The 23,834-nt window shown below is 32.8% G+C and overlaps 1 protein-coding gene across 1 annotated transcript; it reads left to right on the forward strand.

Annotated features, from left to right (window-relative positions):
* Positions 1–5: 5 nt before the first annotated feature.
* On the forward strand, positions 6–23,834 carry LOC134699520 (polycystin-1-like protein 2; the record flags this gene model as incomplete). Its single annotated transcript, XM_063561118.1, has 7 exons — positions 6–158; positions 684–970; positions 4,195–4,749; positions 7,481–7,746; positions 13,908–14,164; positions 17,312–17,465; positions 22,025–23,834. Coding segments are annotated over 7 exons (2,883 nt in total), but the record flags the coding sequence as incomplete, so codon positions are not given.

A 23,834-nucleotide genomic window follows, 5' to 3' on the forward strand; every position in this document is an offset into this window, starting at 1 on the left:
GCGTATTACCGAATATTGTGGATCCATTTCAAGATGCTTTACTATTTCTGACGTTCTTTGACAACCCAGTTGTAGTTACAGTAGTGATATTGGTCTGGTTGATCTATTTTCTGGGTCTTTACAGGGCAAGGCAAGCTGATCGGAAGGATTCAAATTTTGTAAGTGAGAGGTTTAGCTTGCTATAAAACCAGGTTTAATCCACCATTTTCTACATAAGAAAATGTCTGAACCAAGTCAGGAATATGACTGTTGTTATTCATTCGTTTGATGTGTTTGAGCATTTAATTGAGCCATTTAATTAGGGATTTTCCGTTTTGAATTTTCCTCGGCATTTAGTAGTTTTGTTTTAAATTTTACCTTTTTTGTGAAATAATTTAACATTAAGGTGGTACCAAAACACCTTGACTAATATTAGTTTGGCTCGTTTACATTTCATAAAAATTTGACGAAATATTTACTTTGACGCTTTGACAGGTATATAAAAATTTCCAAAAAGTTGTACCAACTACTTTATAAAATTTTTTTTTGGTTATATAGCAGTTTGACAAACACTAACTTTGATCATTGGAAAGCTTGATATTTCACGGTCCATGGAACATGTAAAATGATAGTGCCAGTGGGGCATCCGTGTACTTTGGACACATTCTTGTTCATGATATATATTACATAGTATATTGTTGTAGGATGGTATAGTGACACCCTTTCCAAGTGATCCTTCTGACCCGTTTAAGTATCTTATGTGCATTGTCACTGGGTGGCGGTATGATGCTAGAACTACAGCAAACGTTTCATGCTACATAAAAGGCAGCAATGGTCAAAGTGCAAGGCATTGTTTAAGTAGGACCTCATCACCGCAGGTTTTGTTCACATCTGGTGGTGAAGACTGGTTTCTAATTACTTCTTCCTACAATATAGGAGACATGGTGAATGTAATTGTATGGCACGACAACAGTGGTTCCTCGCCATCATGGTTTGTATGCATTTATGTATAAATATATATTTATAGATTTGACCGTTGGGTTCCCGTTTGAATTATTTTACACTTGTCATTTTTAAAACCTTTATAGCTTGCTGTTCGGTGTGAGCAAATACTCCGTTTTGAAGACTGTACTTTGACCTATTAAGGTTTACTTTTCTTATTATGACTTTGATGGAGAGATGTCTTATTGGCACTCATACCACATCTTATGTTTATTTCGAAACATTTCGATTCTGTTCGAAATATTATTCTGATATAATATCATATGTCAATTAAAATATTATACATTTGATTAAAAAGATTAACAGAATATGATTCGAAATTGAACTTTTGAGCCTAAAATTATAGAGAACTTGGTGTGGAAAATGACGTATTAAAGTTATCAAAATAAAGTCAATATTATTTAAAATCTGAACTGAGACATCGAAAATGCCAATGTTATGTTTGCGATTTGTGTTCAACAGTTTAAGGTGGTACCTAACACTACAGGGAGATAACTCTGTAAAATTAGCAGAACGTTTTAATGACGTAGTGTTCATAAGGGAATATTAAGCTTCTCAGTGATAAAAATAAGTGTTTGTCAAACTGCTATATAAACAGTGTAATTTTTCTGATAAAACGGTTGGTTCATATTTTTTGAAATTTTTATATTTTTCTCAGTTTAAACAAATACAAATCAATGAATTTAAAAATAAGGTGGCTTTAAGTTAATGACTTCCCAAAAATAGTTACCTTCATAAATTAATCGCAATGTGTAATTGTTTAAATGCCCGCTTACTGTATAGTTTCAAAGAGGGACATAAAACGAAATTGAAATTAACGCTACATAAAATGTTAATCGTCTGTCAACAAAGATATAAACCCTAAACTGGATATATCCGTATATATTTATGTTGTGGCATTTGTAAATATATATTTTCTGTTATGTATATCTGACCAGAAGGAAAGTTTATATACATAAATCCAAAAATGTAAAATTAAATGCATTTCAATTCTGGTGTAAAATGTAAAAAACATTTAATGTTCATCTTTCCGGTACACAGTTGAAATATTCTCGACAGGTTTTCAGTTTATATATGGCATTTTCTACATTTGAAAATGCCTGTACCAAGTCAGGAATATGACAGTTCTTGTCCATTCGTTTTTGATGCGTTTTGTTATTTGATTTTGCCATGTGATTATGGACTTTCCTAATTGATTTTCCTCTGAGTTCAGTATTTTTGTGATTTTACTTTTTACCACTAAAAAGGTAAAGCACTCTTGACAAATGTACAGTTAATATTTATTTTACCGGTACAAAGTTAAATAATTCTTGACAGAGGTACGGTGTATCTTTATTTACCGACACAAAGTTAAATCATTCTCGACAGATGTTCAATTTATATGTTTTGTACCTGTACAAAGTTAAATTATTCTTGACAAAAGTACAGTTTATATTTATTTTACCTGTACAAAGTTAAATGATTCTTGACAGAGGTACAGTGTATCTTTATTTACCGACATAAAGTTAAATCATTCTCGACAGATGTACAATTTATATGTTTTGTATCTGTACAAAGTTAAATCATTCTTGACAGAGGTACAATTTATATTCAATTTACCGGTACCAAGGTTATTCAGTCTTGACAGATGTACAGTTTATATGTATTTTACCTCTGTACAAAGTTAAATCATTCTTGACAGAGGTACACGTTATATTTATTTTACCTGCACAAAAGTAAAGCATTCTCGACAGATGTATAGTTTATATTCATTTTACCGGTACAAAGTTAAATCATTCTTGACAGATGTACAGATTACATCCATGTCATCAATACAAAGTAAAATCATTCTTGTCAGATGCACTATTTATATCTATTTAACGGTAAAAAGGTAAAGCACTCTTAACAGATGTATTTTATATTTATTTTACCGGTTAATAGGTAAAGCATTCTTGACAGATGTACAGTTTTTATTTATGCTACTGGTACAAAGTCAATTCATACTCGACAAATGTAGTTTATATTTACTTTACCGGTAAAATGTCAAATCATTCTCGACAGATGTACACTAACAGTTTATATTTATTTACTTGTAAAAACTTACATCAGTGTCGATAGATTTCAGTTCATATTTATTTTACCAGTACAAACTTGTAATATCGTTCTCGTCATATGTTTATTAAACAAAGGACAAATATAAAAAAGTCAATAACCCATAACAAAGTCGTGAACATGCAGTCTTAAACAAAGAACAGATAACCCATAATGAGGTCGTCAACATACAATTTTAAACAAAGGACTTATAGCATAAAATTGAGAAAGGAAATGGTGAATATGTCAAAACGACAACCACCCGATCATAGAGCAAACAACAGTCGAAGGCAACCAAAGGGTCTTCAATGTAGCGAGAATTCCCGCACCTGTAGGTGTCCTTCAGCTGGCCCCTAAACATATGCATGTATAGGTCGTTAACATACATACTTATGTTTAGGGGCCAGCTGAAGGAATCTGATGTACAGTAGTTGTCGTTTGTTTATGTTATATATACGTGTTTCTCGTTTCTCGTTTTGTTTATATAGATTAGACCGTTGGTTTTCCCGTTTGAATGGTTTTACACTAGTTATTTTGGGGCCCTTTATAGCTTGTTGTTCGGTGTGAGCCAAGGCTCCGTGTTGAAGGCCGTACTTTAACCTATAATGGTTTAATTTTTGAATTGTTGTTTGGATGGAGAGTTGTCTCATTGGCACTCACACCACATCTTCCTATATCTATTAACCAAAGGAAAACAGCAAATATGGAGATTGTCAATATAGAATCTTAAACAAAGGACAGATAACCCATAATGCAAGCTTTGAATTGTCTGAACAATTAATTGAAAAGTAAGAAAATACTGACAAACTGATATTAACATCTATCTTCAGGACGAGTGCAAATTGATTATAATTTTTTATTTCTTTAAAGAATTTTTTGAAATATTTGTTCAATTTTTAGAACAGAGTTGGCTGCCTTCAATGCATATGCCTTTGAGTTTTTATAACCTGATGTTATCGTCCTATTTTTACTGGATCTATAAAAAAATTATGTGGTATGATAAAACTAAAGGACATGGATGTATACTATTGATTTTTAAAGTACTAATTCGATATTGTTAAAAAGAATATATTTGTGTTTTGAAGATTATGGATAAAATAATGCACATGCCAGGAATAAGCTAATTTGATTATTATGTTTTAGGTTTCTTTCCAGAATAATTATACAAGACTTGCAAACTAAAAAAGTATTTAATTTCTACTACGATAATTGGCTTGGAATTCAAAGTGGAACTGCTAAAGTGTGTTTGTCAATCAAGTCAGGTTACGAATTGAAGCAACAGTTTTTCCTTAGAACAAGTCAGGATTTACGTAGAGGGCATTTATGGATCAGTATAATCTCAAAACCACCATGTAGTAATTTTACGAGGGCTCAAAGATTATCATGCGCATTGTCTTTATTGTTTTGTACAATGTTGTCCTGTCTAATGTTTCATGGAATTCCGACTGACGAAACGATTAGTTCTGATGTAGCAAGTATTCAATTTGAATTCTCTCTTAAAGATTTTATCATTGGTTTGGAAAGTAGTATAATAATGTTTCCTATAAACTTTGCCATCATTGAACTTTTTGTGCGATCAAAAACAAAACAGCTACATAAAGAACGATATCTGGAAATTGATGTTAACCGTCCAACGACAAGTGATGAAAAAGGATCAGATAAAGCGTATAATGAAATTGTTGCAGTAAAACGATGGATGTAAGTTAACTATTTTAATTATATACTGTAAACCAACTTATTTTCGCGGATACTTTATTTCGCGTTTTACCCTTTGTAAACTATTTCGTGGCTATTCAATTTCGCGATTTTCTAATTTCTAGATATAGTTTAATAAGGAAAAATATAAGTTTTACATATTCGCGACGATTTATATTCGCGTTAATTTTCTACTCGCGAAAGTCGCGAAAATAAATCGCTCGCGAAAATAAGTTGGTTTATAGTATTACTTGTATCACAATGGTGTGCATTAGATGGCTGAGCCTATTTAGAAAGCTAGGTTAATTATACATAAGGTAGTGAAACGATGGTAGTCATCTATAAAACCAAATCAATTCATGCGCAGCAAACAACATACAAAAAAAAAAAAAAAAATGCCTTTTACTGCTGTTCTTCATATATAAGTTATCAAAATATCAAAGAGCAAACGCATTAACTTCTTTTATCAAATATTTTAGACAAAATACAGCAACTTTTAATATCTAATAAAGATTCTTTTTTTCTTATCCGTATTACATTTGTACCTACCCTGTATCGTAAACCCCATATCGTGCAACTAAGGTAGCAATTCACAGTTCGGAGTTAAGTTTCGCATTTTGGCCACTGTGGATTTTTCAAATATGAAATTTATTGTGTAATAAAATTCATTTTTAGACAGCTGAGTACTAAAGCCTGCAAGATGGTTGATAATAACCTCAAGATTATTTTTAACAAGTTTTAATGGGTTATTTTCTGTTTGACTCTCCGTATTTTTAAGCTAGACCGTTCAACGGTCCAGAAATTAATGTAATGTTAACAAACACTTTTTTTTCTACACGAAGTTTTTGACGGAATTTTACAAAAAGAAATGAGACGAAAGACATATGAAATGATTTTCATTGGATATATGAAAAATATATGTAAACAGCTACAGAAAAGGTATTACTTCAGGGGATTGAAATTTCACTTTTAGCAAAGTTTTGAGGAAATATGTGACTTCTTTTCCACCCTTTTTGCAATATTTTATAGCAAATGAATTCATTTTGTTGCCAGGGATACACCCAAAAGAAACTGTATTTTTACATTTTATATACTTGATAGAAAATATATGGGAGGTTCTGATTCCATACATATGCACATATATGACATAAATTATAAGCTTAAAAAATTGCAAGAAAGCAATGAAAAGGGATTGGTAAAACTTATGAGGGCAAATTTTTATATTTTTTCCTAACTGTTTATTGCTACTTATTGTATCCCATACCCCGTATCACATAGCAAAACCCGTGTTGCATACTAGGCCTGACGTCATTATTCGAAAAACGTCAACGTTTAACATATGACGTCCAGTTGCTGTATTTCCTTGCATAGGAAAAAAAATAATTTCAACTAAAAAAAAATCTATCTTTTCAACTAAAATGGATATTTTTCCGTAAATTATTACCCTGTAGAAATAAAAACACAATAAAATGTAGAAACTTTAACGATATAATTTGGTGAGAATAGATAGCAAACTTTTCAGTAACTATTTGTATTGCTGTTCAACTCATCAGAAAATAAAAGTGATCATGAATCATACCATCGCCAAATAAACAATAAAACTTTGAACATTTCAACATCTTGTGATATTTTTTTTGATAAATATTATTTTTTGTTGAAGTATTACCCTGAGGACAGGATCGTTAGTTGAATAATTTTAATATATGGTCTTTGACGTTTATTGAGAACGTAATAAGGTTAACGTTATAGGGGATATTGCGATATGGATAGTAAGCAAATAAAGAAGTCAATAAAAAAAAACAAGCCAGCTTGAAAAACACAGGAAACTCTTTATGTTCTTTCTAAGCTTATAATTTCGGATGATTTAAAAAAAAAAGAAAAGAGGATATCATATGAATCTAATTTGATCGAAATATATGACAAACAGAATAATACATGGCAAAATCCGTATCTGGACTGAAATCGGTGTGACGGGATGATTCAGCAAGCGATACGGATTCTTCTATATTCCCTAATTCTCTTACAGACTCTCTGTTCCAATGTTTAATTAGAGTTCGGTATTTTTGTTTTTATACTTTTCCCTTAAAAGAGGTGCGAAAGATACAAGAGGGATATTCAAACTTATAGATAAACAATAGACTGACAACACTATTGCTAAAAATAAAAAGAAAGCCAGACAAATAATAGCACAGAGATGACACAACATATTAAACTCTCGACTTAGCAACACGAACCCAACCAAACACTAGAAGGATCTCAGATGCTCCGGAAGGGTTAGCAGATCATACTCCACATGTGGTACCCGTCTTGTTGATTATGTCATTTCAATTCCAGTAAATAGTCTAATTCGGTAGGTCACCTCGGTGAAACGGAAAGGGTATTGTAGTTAGTATTAGTTAATCGAAATACCTCTTACAATTATAGTGTTTGGATCTGATCATTAATTTCTTTATGACTTTTGTAAATAAAAATAACCACATACTTGCTATCAATGCATTGAAATCTTTTCATATCAGTACTTAAACAATATTGTCTATTGATATAACTACATACAGTGAAACCTGTCTAAACTGAATCTCTTCAGGGCCATATATTTTGTTAGGTTTAAACAAGTTAACATCTCATAAACTAAGTTTGAAATACTGGACTTAAAAACTAGGCATGATTTCGATTTATGCAAGATTTGGTTTGCAAAGATTTCACTGTATTTTTTATCGAGACTTATTTTTTTCAGGTTTCCATGGTGGGTTATATACGTTGCATGGACCACAACTATTTTGACATCGTTGATTTCGTCATATTTTGTTATGCTGTATGGATTAAAATATGGCTACTATGAAAGTTTGAATTGGCTAGTTTCCTTTCTTACAGCATTTGTTGATGATGTCTTTTTAATGGAGCCTATAAGTGTCGTGTTTTTTGCCATGTTGTTCACATTTATATTGAAACGGGAAATCAAAATTGATTCTGCTCCAGCCTTGATTGTACACAAACCAGAAAGTAAGTTTGTTAATCTTTAGTAGATTATTTTATGGTTTCTAATCGTATTAGTTTCATTTTGGTGACGCCATAAGTCACGATATGTTTACGTTATGTCTGCTCATCAGCAAGTCAGTCCGTCAGACAGTGTTTGTATATGCTAAGTAAAAGATAAAACAATCACTGCACTTTTTCCCTAACTAGAGATTAGATACTAAACATAGAGTCATATCATAAAAAGATACAGATATAATTTGAGTTATGTTTTGTATGGTTTGGTACGTTGACATAGAAAACTACTAGTACTGAGAAATTTAATTTGATGTATACATTTATAAACGATGATTAAAATGTTAAGATATTTGAATTTAAGTGTAACAAATAAAATTTAAGTTCGGTTCTGGTCTCATTTTCATCGGAGTTGTCAATGAGCTTTCTAATTGCTGTGGATTCATTTATTTTCGTGGATTAAGGAAAACTTGCATTTTCGTGTATATTTGTTTTTCCCGAAATGAATTATGTAAAACATTTCAAACTAGAAAACTAACGGCCTAATTTGTATCCAAAAACATGAACAAAAACAAATATGTGACTCATAAATGAAGGACAACTAGTGAATTATAGGCTTCTGACTTGTGACAGACATTCAATCGTGGATTTATCACGTGGGATTTATATCTTTGAAGATGATGAACAGTCCGTTACTCATGAAAACAATTAAAATATGTTTAGAATTTGAACAAGCGAGACAATTTTTGTGACAGGGCAGATATTTTCAGCTTTGCACACAATTCTTTATTAACTTAACAATATCTCTTTATTGCATATTCACAGTGTAGATACTATTCTGTACGCTATCCGGGAGTCGCGATTTTCGAAGCGAGGATTCTAAACTGGCTAACAGAACGGTTTTGTTTTGGTGCATTTTACGTTAATTTTATTTACTACCACTGGGTCGATGCCTCTGCTGGTGGACTATTAGTCCCCGAGGGTATCACCAGCCCAGTAGCCAGTACTTCGGTACTGGCATGAAAATACGGATTTTTTGTGTTATTAAAATTTGCTGTTACAAAATGATAGAAATTATTATAAATTCACGGATTTGGCTATACTTTTTGGACCTTTATGATTATAATAGCTCTTCATCTTTTATATAAGCTTTGGATTTCAAATATTTTGGCCACGAGCATCACTGAAGAGACATGTATTGTCGAAATGCGCATCTGGTGCAAGAAAATTAGAACCGTTAATTTTATTTACTACCACTGGGTCGATGCCTCTGCTGGTGGACTATTAGTCCCCGAGGGTATCACCAGCCCAGTAGCCAGTACTTCGGTACTGGCATGAAAATACGGATTTTTTGTGTTATTAAAATTTGCTGTTACAAAATGATAGAAATTATTATAAATTAAGGAATGAATCTCCCTCGTGCAAAGCTCTGATTTCTTTCACGGATTTGGCTATACTTTTTGGACCTTTATGATTATAATAGCTCTTCATCTTTTATATAAGCTTTGGATTTCAAATATTTTGGCCACGAGCATCACTGAAGAGACATGTATTGTCGAAATGCGCATCTGGTGCAAGAAAATTAGAACCGTTAATTTTATTTACTACCACTGGGTCGATGCCTCTGCTGGTGGACTATTAGTCCCCGAGGGTATCACCAGTCCAGTAGCCAGTACTTCGGTACTGGCATGAAAATACGGATTTTTTGTGTTATTAAAATTTGCTGTTACAAAATGATAGAAATTATTATAAATTAAGGAATGAATCTCCCTCGTGCAAAGCTCTGATTTCTTTCACGGATTTGGCTATACTTTTTTGACCTTTATGATTATAATAGCTCTTCATCTTTTAAATAAGCTTTGGATTTCAAATATTTTGGCCACGAGCATCACTGAAGAGACATGTATTGTCGAAATGCGCATCTGGTGCAAGAAAATTAGAACCGTTAATTTTATTTACTACCACTGGGTCGATGCCTCTGCTGGTGGACTATTAGTCCCCGAGGGTATCACCAGCCCAGTAGCCAGTACTTCGGTACTGGCATGAAAATACGGATTTTTTGTGTTATTAAAATTTGCTGTTACAAAATGATAGAAATTATTATAAATTCACGGATTTGGCTATACTTTTTGGACCTTTATGATTATAATAGCTCTTCATCTTTTATATAAGCTTTGGATTTCAAATATTTTGGCCACGAGCATCACTGAAGAGACATGTATTGTCGAAATGCGCATCTGGTGCAAGAAAATTAGAACCGTTAATTTTATTTACTACCACTGGGTCGATGCCTCTGCTGGTGGACTATTAGTCCCCGAGGGTATCACCAGCCCAGTAGCCAGTACTTCGGTACTGGCATGAAAATACGGATTTTTTGTGTTATTAAAATTTGCTGTTACAAAATGATAGAAATTATTATAAATTAAGGAATGAATCTCCCTCGTGCAAAGCTCTGATTTCTTTCACGGATTTGGCTATACTTTTTGGACCTTTATGATTATAATAGCTCTTCATCTTTTATATAAGCTTTGGATTTCAAATATTTTGGCCACGAGCATCACTGAAGAGACATGTATTGTCGAAATGCGCATCTGGTGCAAGAAAATTAGAACCGTTAATTTTATTTACTACCACTGGGTCGATGCCTCTGCTGGTGGACTATTAGTCCCCGAGGGTATCACCAGTCCAGTAGCCAGTACTTCGGTACTGGCATGAAAATACGGATTTTTTGTGTTATTAAAATTTGCTGTTACAAAATGATAGAAATTATTATAAATTAAGGAATGAATCTCCCTCGTGCAAAGCTCTGATTTCTTTCACGGATTTGGCTATACTTTTTTGACCTTTATGATTATAATAGCTCTTCATCTTTTAAATAAGCTTTGGATTTCAAATATTTTGGCCACGAGCATCACTGAAGAGACATGTATTGTCGAAATGCGCATCTGGTGCAAGAAAATTAGAACCGTTAATTTTATTTACTACCACTGGGTCGATGCCTCTGCTGGTGGACTATTAGTCCCCGAGGGTATCACCAGCCCAGTAGCCAGTACTTCGGTACTGGCATGAAAATACGGATTTTTTGTGTTATTAAAATTTGCTGTTACAAAATGATAGAAATTATTATAAATTCACGGATTTGGCTATACTTTTTGGACCTTTATGATTATAATAGCTCTTCATCTTTTATATAAGCTTTGGATTTCAAATATTTTGGCCACGAGCATCACTGAAGAGACATGTATTGTCGAAATGCGCATCTGGTGCAAGAAAATTAGAACCGTTAATTTTATTTACTACCACTGGGTCGATGCCTCTGCTGGTGGACTATTAGTCCCCGAGGGTATCACCAGCCCAGTAGCCAGTACTTCGGTACTGGCATGAAAATACGAATTTTTTGTGTTATTAAAATTTGCTGTTACAAAATGATAGAAATTATTATAAATTAAGGAATGAATCTCCCTCGTGCAAAGCTCTGATTTCTTTCACGGATTTGGCTATACTTTTTGGACCTTTATGATTATAATAGCTCTTCATCTTTTATATAAGCTTTGGATTTCAAATATTTTGGCCACGAGCATCACTGAAGAGACATGTATTGTCGAAATGCGCATCTGGTGCAAGAAAATTAGAACCTCCTATTTAATTACTCCTATATCTATAAAGTGTTTTGCACATCTTAAATGTATGTGTAGCATCATAAATATGAGTAACTGTAACAAAAACATGCAGTAGAATATGAAATATACGTGTGCATCACACCAACTTCATAGAAAAAAGTGAAATCGATGAACAATTTTGCTCCCGTAGTACAAAGCAAATGATCTTTTATTGCAAATATTTGCATCAGTTTACAGTTAAATATATACTGTTTCAATATTCTTACCGTATATAAGTAAAATGTTCGTATTTCAAATAAAAAATATGCGGAGGAAGTTGTGGATATAAAATTGGCACGCCCAATATAAGGTTATGACAAAGTCCGTATTTTAGATATAGAAACATCAAAAATATTTTAACCAAAAATTCGAAATAGAAGGTCCATAATACATTAATTGATTAAAAATGGAGCAATTTTAGAAAAGTTTAACAATTGGTTTTGGAAGTAACGGTTTGAAATACCTGATGGGTGCCCCCATATAATGCAATGTTCAAGTCCGTATCTTATACAAAGAAACCCTATAAAAGATTTTTAATAAAATTCGAAATACATTCCTTTTTTTATATAAATAAGGCCGTTAATTTTCTCGTTTGAATTGTTTAACATTGTCATTTCGGGGTCTTTTATTGACAATTGGGATCCGGCGGTTTGAAACTCTTTTTTAACTTTCAATGCATTTGTATGGGAACATATATTTGCAATCCTCTTTTCTCCTGGATTGGACCCCCTCTCCATTTAAAAATGTCTGGAAATCCCAATGTATATTAAGTGGTTTATGAGGAGATACGAAGTTATAAAACCGCGAAATATGTTGTACTGGTCCAACGGACGAACGGAAAGACGGACTTCATTATCACTATAAACAACCGCTTTACAAAGTGGTGTACAATTGCGTGTGAAAGAGACAGTTCAAAACACAGTGAAGGAACTGTGATCAATTATAGGCTACAGTACAACCTCGAATGTTTGTATAACAATCATACAATTAAATTTGTGTGTTTGTACAATTTTAAGTATAACGGAGGACATTTCTGAAACTTATATAAACAAACAAAACTTCCTCTTATTTCAGCAACATTCAAACCTCCTTATACTTAATGAAGTAAGTCGAGTACAACCTATCAAGCTTAAACATGATTCATAAGTTTTCAGGATGTGAATTTATTGAAATATATTTGTGTTATTTATAAACATTGCCCCCTTCTAATGTATCGTAAATAACTTTGAAATCACCACTAGAATACAGTGAAATAAAGACTGATCATACAGTCTCAAAATATACAAGCGAGACTGATCGTACAGTGAGAAATTCAAACAAGTGTAATTTTCTTATTTCTGGCTTCAAAGATCTAGCTGAAACTTTTACCACCACTTGAAATATACTTTATTTAGTTAATTAAGTCTGGGTTTTACGTTAATATGTACAGTAAGGGTGCAAAAAGATTGTTTTTAGGTTCACCGACTGATTTTCCTTAGTGATGCACTTGAAAATCTCTTGATTAAGGCAAAGATACGAATAATGAATGTGCTAAATTTAATTATAAACCATTTGTGAATATCGATGTAAGCTGAATTAATCATTAAGCAATGTACAGATGAACATCTTACCGTTTAATATAGTATATCCAACAAATTTAGAATGTGATCCAAAAAGTTCTCGCTTCGAAAATCGCGACTTCCGGATAGCGTACAGAATAGTATCTACACTGTGATATGTGCTGTAACAATTTACTTCATTAACAGCTTATAACTTAGTATCCCTCATGTTAGTTTACCTTATAGTGTAGGAAGTTTCATTTGGAAAGATATAATATTGGTATCTATAACAAATTAATTTCATAAATATATATAATAAATATTGTGAATACAAATACAGATCTTTGTTTTTCTTTCCTTATTTTACACATAACATTTCCGGAATCCTCTCCGTTTTTTTTGTCCTCATTTTACACATCACATTTCCGGAATCCTCTCCGTTTTTCTGTCCTTATTTTACACATAACATTTCCGGAATCCTCTCCGACATCATCCCCTTTGCGCAATATCAGCCAAACTATTCCTATCTTACAGTAAAACCAAGAAGCTATGATCATAATACATTGCAAAAGTTGTGTACTTCTGAAATTAATGACGGGATAGAAATATGGAAACTTTAACAAACTACCAACTACAAATAAAGACATAGTTATACACTTTTCTTATATATTCATATTTTGTTGAATCCTCTTCAAATTTAGAGGATGGTTTTCATTTTTTAAAATCTTAAATGTTTAATATTTAGAAATATCTGAAAGAGGGACTGTTTTTAGTGGAGGGGAACTTATATAAAAAGTATCCTTCTATATGACAAAACAGTCTATGTAAGCGGCTGCTTGGATGTAACATGAGGTTATCTTATTATGACGGAAAATTACATAAAATCAAAATCTACCTATATATCAGTATAGAAAAACTAGAAAGAATAAATAACTTCTAGATGATATCTACTTAAACAATTATCTTATCATTTCAGAAAACAATACATTAATGCAGAAAAGAAGCAATACGAGATCAATTATCCCAGGACATGCTTCAAAAAAAGATTTGAAGAAAGCTAAACAAGAACTTGATTTAAAAGAAAAGATCCAGACCAATCTCCAAGATATAATTCTTTATGTGTTTTTCACATTTATGTTGTTATTTGTTGTTCACAGCCATCGACCAGTGGAGAAATGTTTCATGCAGTCACAAGATATCAACAATATTTTTATCAAAAATACATTAGAACATGTAAGTAATATAAACAAGAAGGAAATGAATAAGGGAGCAATCATAAACCATGAGTCAATAGTTATCAAAGGTACCAGGATTATAATTTAGTACGCCAGACGAGCGTTTCGTCTACATAAGACTCATCAGTGACGCTCATATCAAATTATTTACAAAGCCAAACAAGTCAAAAGTCAAATTAGACCGAACAATTTCATAAATCCATCAATAAGATACAACATAGCTAGAAATTAGTAGTGGTTTTGCTAATCAATATTCATGATATGTAAATGAGAATTGTACTACGTGATTTTAGTTTGAACTGGATATACTTGATATCATTAAAATCTTTACAACACGGATATGATAAGTTGCCCGTCACAGAGTCCTTATTTACAATCATTTTGATATTTCCGTGAAGTTGTCAGAGGGTCAAAATCAAAACAATAAACGCAAATTTAGTGAATTTTACGTGCTTTCGTAAGTTTTTTCTTCTTGAAATTGTGACATTTTAACTTTACGTGGGAACATAGAGTTCAACGACGACACATACATGGTTTGGACTTCACCCCGTCAACCTGTTTTTGTAATAACCTTGTAAGCCAATTTTCAACACGATTTTTGCACATTTGACCTTTCAGCCATATAAGCCTGTATTTTACACTGCAATGTTAAAAGCCTCTCGCGTCGATTTTCAAAATAGCTCAGGAACCTGTATTTTTGCAACAACAGACATTATGTTTCGTTGAAATGGTGTATATTGTTGTGTATATTCATTTTCTGCCCCGGCAACCTGTCTATCACGTAATTTTAAATTAAAACAGACATTTTTCAAAATTTCCTATCATTTTAATGTAATTTCCGTTACCCGCATCCGATTTCTTTACTATAATATTAAAATAAGCAAAGTGGCGTTGATTTCTGGATATGACTAATTTTTTATAATTTAATATTCTCCATTCGGAGCGAGACAGGATATGCCAACAAATAAGTTTCTCCTGCTTTTAATGCATCAGCCGCCTTGTAACTAAACCTTGTACACGGATAAAATCAGGGAGCAATTTTATTGGTTAACTGGTTTTGACATTGTTAAGTTTTGAAATGAAGACCCAGTTTTGTTTTGTAGAGGACACGGTTTTTTTTTTAGGGCAACGTCAATATGCATCCATACATTGTCTGTCGGAAAAAATCAAAATTAATTTCATCGTAAAACAAACAGTTGTCGTGTTAAAATTTATTTTAAACTAGCACTTATCAGAATAAGGAGGACACTTTTTTCGAAATCGAAACGTATACATTATCAAACTCTCTTCAAACTAATTTTAAATGGAATATAAATACTCTTAAGCATAAATGATATTAATTATCTTATATTTTATGCTAGATTTAAAATTAAGAAGATGCAGTATAATTGTATCATCATAATAATTTAGTAACATTAATTACTCGACGAGTTTCGAATGTGGAGAAGGATCTGCTCATCCCCCTGGAGCACCTCCATTGTCGGCGGAGTGCGTGTTCCTTAGTCTTTAGTTTTTCTATATTTTGGAATTTTGGATCCTCATTGAACTTCAACTGTGTACTTGTTTGGCTTTTCAAATATTTCGATTTGAGCGTCACTGATGAGTCTTGTATAGACGAAACGCGCGTCTGGCGTACTTATAATCCTTGTTCTTTTGATAACTATTGTCTTGTGTAATATTATTTGTCTGTTTTCCTTTTTTTTTAGCCAAGGTGCTGTCAATAGTTTCAACTTATGAGTTTGGCTGTCCCTCTTATATCTTACACCCCTGTTGTTTTACAGGAGTAAAGCACGTTCACTTATATCTTCCTTTACAATATTGACTATCATCAACTTATTTATTTATTGACGGACGGTCAGGAAAAGAATATAAACTGCTCTGCACTAATTAATCATGCATGTTAGATATCTTGGTACCGTAATATAATGGTTTCACCTCTCGGTCTCGTATTTCGACGAGACAAAATACCAATTAAAGAGAATAAACATGATAACCAAACTCACATATCACTAATTATGCGAGTTTTTCTGTTTTCTCTTTTTGCATAAAATATTAAGATGGTATTCGAAAGAGTTATATTGTGTCAGTGGCGAATTTAGGGAGCTAATAAAAGGGCATCCCTCCACCGTTTTGTTTTGATTACACAATCAATATGTGTTTTTTTCACGATTCATAAAAATTCTTAGCATCCAATCGTGGTTTGTTTTCCGTTTTATGCAATTACGCAACGTTTAAAACATCATAGATTCAATTATAAACTTGTTTAAATACTCCTATATATGTGCAATAATAAATTTGTTTGAATGTTAATCATTTGTCAACCCACGATAATCAATACACAATGGAGATTTGAAAGATCCGTTTATTTATGAAAATGTCTATATGGCGATCACGTGAAAATGTAGACAATGTAAAAAACGATTGTCACATGCAGTTTGTGCATCAAGTTTTTACCCTCATACACGAGACGATATTTAATGACAGTCTTAATCAACTAATTGGATTTCAGTTCATTTTTTTCGCGCAAAATGTGGGAATGACAATATTTTTTCGTTGCTTCACAAAGACACATCCGTTGGCGCAGCATTAAAAAACTCAAATGCTGGCATGATCTTCCAAGATTGGACAGTAGGGGACTGAATCGTAATCCTTGGCTAGCGAAGACGTCATGAAAGTTGTAGTCTTTCCTATGTTGTTTGATAATAAATATTCTGAGCACTCAATTGTTCAGAATATTTTTTATCAAATAATTATAGGTAAACCTTGCCCTCTAGCAATCCTGTTATACAAGTAAATCACATATCAAATGTGCGTCCTTTAGCTTTCAAGGCCATAAAATGTTTGAACATCAAAATTTACACAATACATATCAATCAACGTTTAGACGAGTTTATCCGCAAAATTCGTTTCAACCTTCATCTATCTGTATTTCGCAGTTAAGGTATTTGTATAGATACAAAAGCTTAATAAAAATTATCTTTCTTCTTTTCATAGGCTTGTAAACTTGCTTATAAAATTATGTTCAACAAGCCATCAACATCCAATTTAAATTTTCAAATAATTGAGCTTCGAGCTTGTGGACTCAAAATTGAATAGTGAATGGTGTTTGAAATTTTACTTCTTATATCTAAATATTATTTTGTAGGTTAAGACACGTGGTGATATTTGGACTTATATCAACGAAAGTGTTATTCCTCCGTTGAGTAGAACAATACCTTTTGACATGTCAAAGAAGATTCCAGAAAATGATTTTCTACTGATAGGAAAATTTCGTCTGCGACAGATAAGGGTTAAAAGAGGTAAACAATATAAATAAAGGTCAGTGTCAGGAAAATATCAAATTTTTTTGTATGAGGCTGAGAAACTGGGGAAGGGCGATGTTCTACCTCAAAAACTTATTTTCATCCCTTAATGGACGCCTGATTGAGGAGAACGTGGTCTATGATGAAATTGACATTATTCAAATATAACTATGCTTCTATATAACTAGGAAAAAATAGCAAATACTAGTTCTTTGACTTGATAGTTATCAAAGGTACCAGGATTATAATTTAGTACGCCAGACGCGCGTTTCGTCTACACAAGACTCATCAGTGACGCTCATATCAAAATAGTTATAAACCAAACAAATACAAAGTTGAAGAGCATTGAGGATCCAAAATTCCAAAAAGTTGTGCCAAATATGGCTAAGGTAATATATGCCTGGGATAAGAAAATCCTTAGATTTTTGAAAAATTCAAAGTTTTGTAAACAGGAAATTTATAAAGATGACCACATAATTGATATTCATGTCAACACTGAAGTGCTGACTACTGGGCTGGTGATACCCTCGGGGACGAAACGTCCACCAGCAGAGTCATCGACCCAGTGGTGTAAATAGTTATCAAAGGTACCAGGATTATAATTTAGTACGCCAGTACTTGAAATATTTGATGCACATTCCAACATTAGTATTATAGTTTCACACACTTATATTACAGATCAGGTTTAGAATTACATATTTTTTAGAAAATAGCCTGGTAAAATGATATCTGTCAATTCTGTTCTTATTAAGATACTTTTTACAAGTGAAAGGTGCGACATTATCAAACAACCTTTAGTTTGATGAATGTTCATGTAGTCTTGTCATTATCTTCAGAACTTTAAAATGTTTGAAATACTAAAGCTTTTCTACCTCAGGAATAGACTACATCAGCTGTATTTGGCCAAACTTTTAGGAATTTTGTTCCTCAATTCTTTTCAAATTCGTACTTTATTTGGCCTTTTTTTTTGCTTTTCGTGATTCGAGCGTCAGTGATGAGTCTGCTGTAGACGAAACGCGATTCTGGTGTATATATAAAATTTAATACTGGTATCTGTGATGAGTTTATATTCTTTATAACCATTTTAATCAACCGGACCATGATCCTTCTTTATCTATGAAAGTACGCATCATTGAGAAAATTTATCACCACACAAATAGCCCTGTACTAAGTACGCCTTTCCGCAAAGATAGAGAAAACTTCTGGATAAGGGAGTTAGGGACTGCAATGCCATATGGTTGCAATGACAATATTAAAGGAGTAGGAAATTTGTCAAGTCCTGCCTGCAGTGAAGTTAATGTAATGAGTTTATTTAATACTACCTTACGACAACAACGTAGTCATGGGCAAAAACATTACCATCGGCCTAATGTGAAAAAGTCTTCCAAATCTAGATCACCATCTGGGTTCTTTCACATCTTCATCATCCACTAGGGTTACAATACATAAGAACTATTCTCTTTTCACTGCCAGTTAATTTTCTAAAACGTTTGAGAGATTATGCACTTGACAAAGGAGGCATCAATACATTTTCTGCAATGTACAGACTAGTCAGTATTATTTGTGATGTAGCTCTTTTCCATCTTTTCAAACCAGTAAGATCGGAAGCTTTACATGAGGAAAGAGGAGATACCTTCCTGTTAATTTTGCCAATAGAGGAATCGATGCAATCAATATCTGCAACGTTCTACATCACAAAGAGGTAACATCGAAAATGCCTATTTATTTTTAAAATCAGTCTGTTCCTATTGTATCCTACAGTTATACCAAAACCATTGCACCTAAAATATTCAACTATAAAGAGGCATTGCAGGACCTTGACTTAGAACAATATCTTAAAAACCCTCCAACATGTGACTGTTCCCACTCGCCTTATAATACCAGCCCCTCTGGTCATGTTATAACTGGGGATCTAAACATAATTCAACATGAAAATCTCCGAAAGGTGATTTCTCATGGTCCTAAGTTTAGAGAACCCCAACACATTTATTGGAACCATAACTTCAAAATAATTATGGATTATATTGAGGACTACGCCAAGGCATGGGCTAAGCGAGAAGAAGTTGAAATGGACACTTTATCAGAATGGGTTAAAACTATCAGGTCTCTGATAAAACGTCGCATTCACAAGTTGAAAAACTGTGTGAACGATCGACCATAGTCCGTTTTCAGAGACAAAGAGGCCATGAAATGTCTATCAATTCTTCATGATAAGTATGTTGTTGTTCCTGCGGACAAAGCTTCAAATAATATTGTCTTTGTTGTAAATCGTATTACTACGAATGTCTTGTAAAAGAATTGGGTATAACGGAGCACTCAGGTAATCCTACATACAAAGACATATCATTTGACAAGGATGAGATTTTAGCAAATCATAAGTCCTTCATGGCTTCAATAAAAATTACATTGAATACCAAATCGGGGGACTTACCTTGTTTGTATTGGATACCAAAGCTTCATAAAATTCCGTACAAGCAACGGTATATTGCTGGCTCATCTTCATGTTCAACTAAAGAATTGTCCATTAGATTGACTAAAATTCTGTCCACAGTGAAAGAAGGTCTTCAGAAATACTGTGAAACAGTTTACTCGCGTAGTGGTGGATGTGGATTCTTAAAAATTCTAAAGAACTTCTAGACAATTTTAAATCTCGGTCTTTTTCTGAAATTAGTTCCATCAAAACTTTTGATTTTTCAACCCTGTATACCACCATTCCCCATGTAAAATTGAAAAATCGTCTAAAAGAAATTATCCACAATGCCTTTCAACACAAAAATGGTAGCATACGCTATAAATTTATTACTTTGGGATTTCATAAGGCATATTTCGTTAATAGTGACAAACAAAAAGGTAAAACATGCTACACAGAAGAACAAGTTGTCAGTATGCTGGAGTTTCATATCGACAACATATTTGTTGAGTTTGGAGGTAGACTTTTCCAATAAATTGTCGGCATTCCTATGGGAACAAACTGTGCGCCTCTTCTTGCCGACCTCTTCTTATTTTCATATGAATCGGAGTTCCTCCAGACACTTGTCAAAAACAAGAGGATCAAAGAAGCCAGATTATTTAATTTCACTTTCAGATATATTGATGATGTTCTTTCCATAAACAATCCAAACTTTTCTGATTGGGTTCCATTGATATATCCCCCAGAACTAGAGATTAAAGAAACAACAGACACAGCTTCCTCCGCCTCATTTTTAGACTTATATCTCGAATTTGACTTGCACAGTCATCTCAGTACCAGAATCTATGACAAACGAGACGATTTTAATTTTGAAATTATAAATTTCCCCCACCTTAGTAGCAATATACCAACTTCACCTGCATATGGGATATATATTTCCCATCTTATTCGATATTCAAGAGCTTGCAGCTCCTACTCAGACTTTGTAAAACGTCATCAGTGTCTGAGGAGAAAGTTGATGAACCAGGGATATGTCAAAGAACGTGTCGTCCTTTTTCTAAAAAAGTTCATCGGAAGGTATCAAGACCTTGTTGATAAATATTCCGTATCAACTTCTCAAATAATATACGATGGTCTTGATGTATAGATTCTGCGTACTGATGTTGTATATCATCTTGACAACATGTTTTATTGTTCTTTCATTTGTCTTTGTTCTAGTATTAATATTACTTTAACTGTTGAATGGTTTTATATGATATCAGTTTGACGTGGCTCGGTACTTGAACATCTCATCAATGTGTTTGTATTGACTTTCATTTTTTTGTAGTTTGTTTTGTATATGCGACTTTTTGTATTTCTTTTCTTCTTATTACGTGACTCTGTAATTTAAAAGATCCCGTCAGTATTATATTGGTCTATTATATGTCATTATGATATATTTCTATTATGAATTACTATATACGTTGAACCACAAACGTCAATATCATTCAATCGCGTGGTGGTATTAACTATTTGTTATTCTCATAAATTCTACCTATCACTTTTGGACTAGTTTTAATATCGGTCTATTTCTGTAATTTATTCTTACATACTTTTGATTTTTAACCCTGTATGCTTACATTGCCACATTGCCTATGTAAATTTTAAAACTGTTTGTATGCACATTTACGACAAATTTATGTGACGTATCAAATTTCTGACGTCAGACACTCAAATCAATTAATGTGTTCGTAGATAGAAGATGTTTTTGTGTTCGGTTAAATTGTCCCCTTTTAAAATTGTTATACGATGATGACTGATGTACCCATATTTTGACTATTTTATTAATTGTGACTGTTTATTTAACGCATCATGTAAATATAACGGAATTTGATGAGACTGTTATTAAAGTGAGAGGGTTAGCGCTATAGAACCAGGTTTTATCCACCATTTTCTACATTTGAAAATGTCTGTACCAAGTCAGGAATATGACAGTTTTTGTCCATTCGTTTTTGATGCGTTTTGTTATTTGATTTTGCCATGTGATTATGGACTTTCCTAATTGATTTTCAGTATTTTTGTGATTTTACTTTTTTCATATTCCATGTGAATATTTCTGCATAAAAATAGAAAAAGGCATGTTTTCATGAACACTTTTGTTTTTTAGACAGCTGTGTTTTCCCAGATAAGTTGAGGAAACTGTTTGGCTTGGACCATCTTGACATGAAATGTACATCTACATTGAACACGGTAAATGATGACAATGACAATTACAACAAGTCGTGGCAGATTCAGTCAGAACTAGTAACACCAACTGATGAATGGTCCTTCCAAAATGCTTGGGACTTAGAGTCTGTACCATATCTAAGCGAACGGGCAATATATGGTGGAGGTGGCTACTTGGTTGACATGAACACAGGTCCTTCATCTATTACAAAGCTTTCAGAGTTAATGCTTAAGTCATGGATTGACACAAGAACAAGAGCTTTTTTCATTGAATTCGTCTTGTATAATCCCAATGTTAACATGTATAGTTCAGTTATGATCGTGTTTGAGTATAGCAGTCCTGGTACACTAACAACATCATTTCAGATATATACAACGCCTTTATCCCACTACTCCACTAGTAAAGAAATCACCAGTTTGGTGCTTGAGATAGTTTTTTTTCTTTTGACGATTGTCGTGTCTTATATTGAGATCAAAAAGATAAGACTGGTCGGTTTGAAACTGTACTTTAAAAGATTTTGGAACAAACTTTCCTTGTTGATGTTAATATTGTGCTATACTTCAATGGCGATTTTTATAGAGAGATTTAGAATGATAACACACATAATACGGCAGTATAGAATTGATGGTAAAGACAGCTACATTAATTTCAGTCTTGCGATCCTTTGGGATTGCATATTATTTTACATTTTGGCTTTGTTAACCGTTATTACAATGATAAAACTACTGAAACTTTTAATGCTGAATCAGAAATTAAAATACCTATTTTCATTGATGGAACATGTAAAAAAACCTTTAAAATATTTCTTTTTTATCTATGTTATTTCATTGTTAGCGTTTGCATGTTGTGGACATTTGTTGTTTGGGGCATCATTAGCTGGGTACAGATCATTCGGAGACAGTTTGATGGTCCTTATAGAATGTACCTTTAGGATTGTCAATTATAATCAATATCTTGAATTTCATCCACAATTAGGTCCTCTATTTATACTTTTGTTCATATTTATATTTGTGTTTGGTTTAATGAATATGTTTACTGTCATTGTAATGAATGCGCAGAAATCCTTAAGACAAAAAGGAGTAAAACATGATGACCAGCTAACATTACTGATTAAGTACTTTGTGCAGAGCATAAGAAGAATGTTCCGATAATATAACAAATCAGTACTCATTGCGGCATTAGAAGAATGTTCCAATAATATAATAAATCAGTACTCAGTGCGGCATCAGAAGAATGTTCGAATAATATAATAAATCAGTACTCAGTGCAACATTAGAAGGATGTTCCGATAATATAATAAACCAGTACTCAGTGCAGCATTAGAAGAATGTTCCGATAATATAATAAATCAGTACTCAGTGCAGCATTAGAAGAATGTTCCGATAATATAATAAATTAGTACTCAGTACTAAGGGAGTAGCAACAGATGAATGTTTCGATTATACATTGAATCAGTTTTTAGTAAGCAGCAAAAAAGGAATGTTTCGATAATATTTTTTTGCAGTTCTTGGTATACAAAACCAGAAGAATGTTTCGATTATATGACAAATTAGTACTTAATGACCAGTTTAAGATTATATTTTGATAATATAATAAATTAGTACTTATTGAGAAGCTTCATATGTTTTTTTGATAATATAATTAATCAGTACTTGGTAAGCAGCTTCAGATTATATTTCGATAATATAATAAATCAGTATTTATTTAGTAGTTTATGATGATATGTTGATAATATAATAAATCATTTCTT

The sequence above is a fragment of the Mytilus trossulus genome, unplaced genomic scaffold, assembly GCF_036588685.1.
Source record: "Mytilus trossulus isolate FHL-02 unplaced genomic scaffold, PNRI_Mtr1.1.1.hap1 h1tg000070l__unscaffolded, whole genome shotgun sequence".
Taxonomy (NCBI): Eukaryota; Metazoa; Mollusca; class Bivalvia; order Mytilida; family Mytilidae; genus Mytilus; species Mytilus trossulus.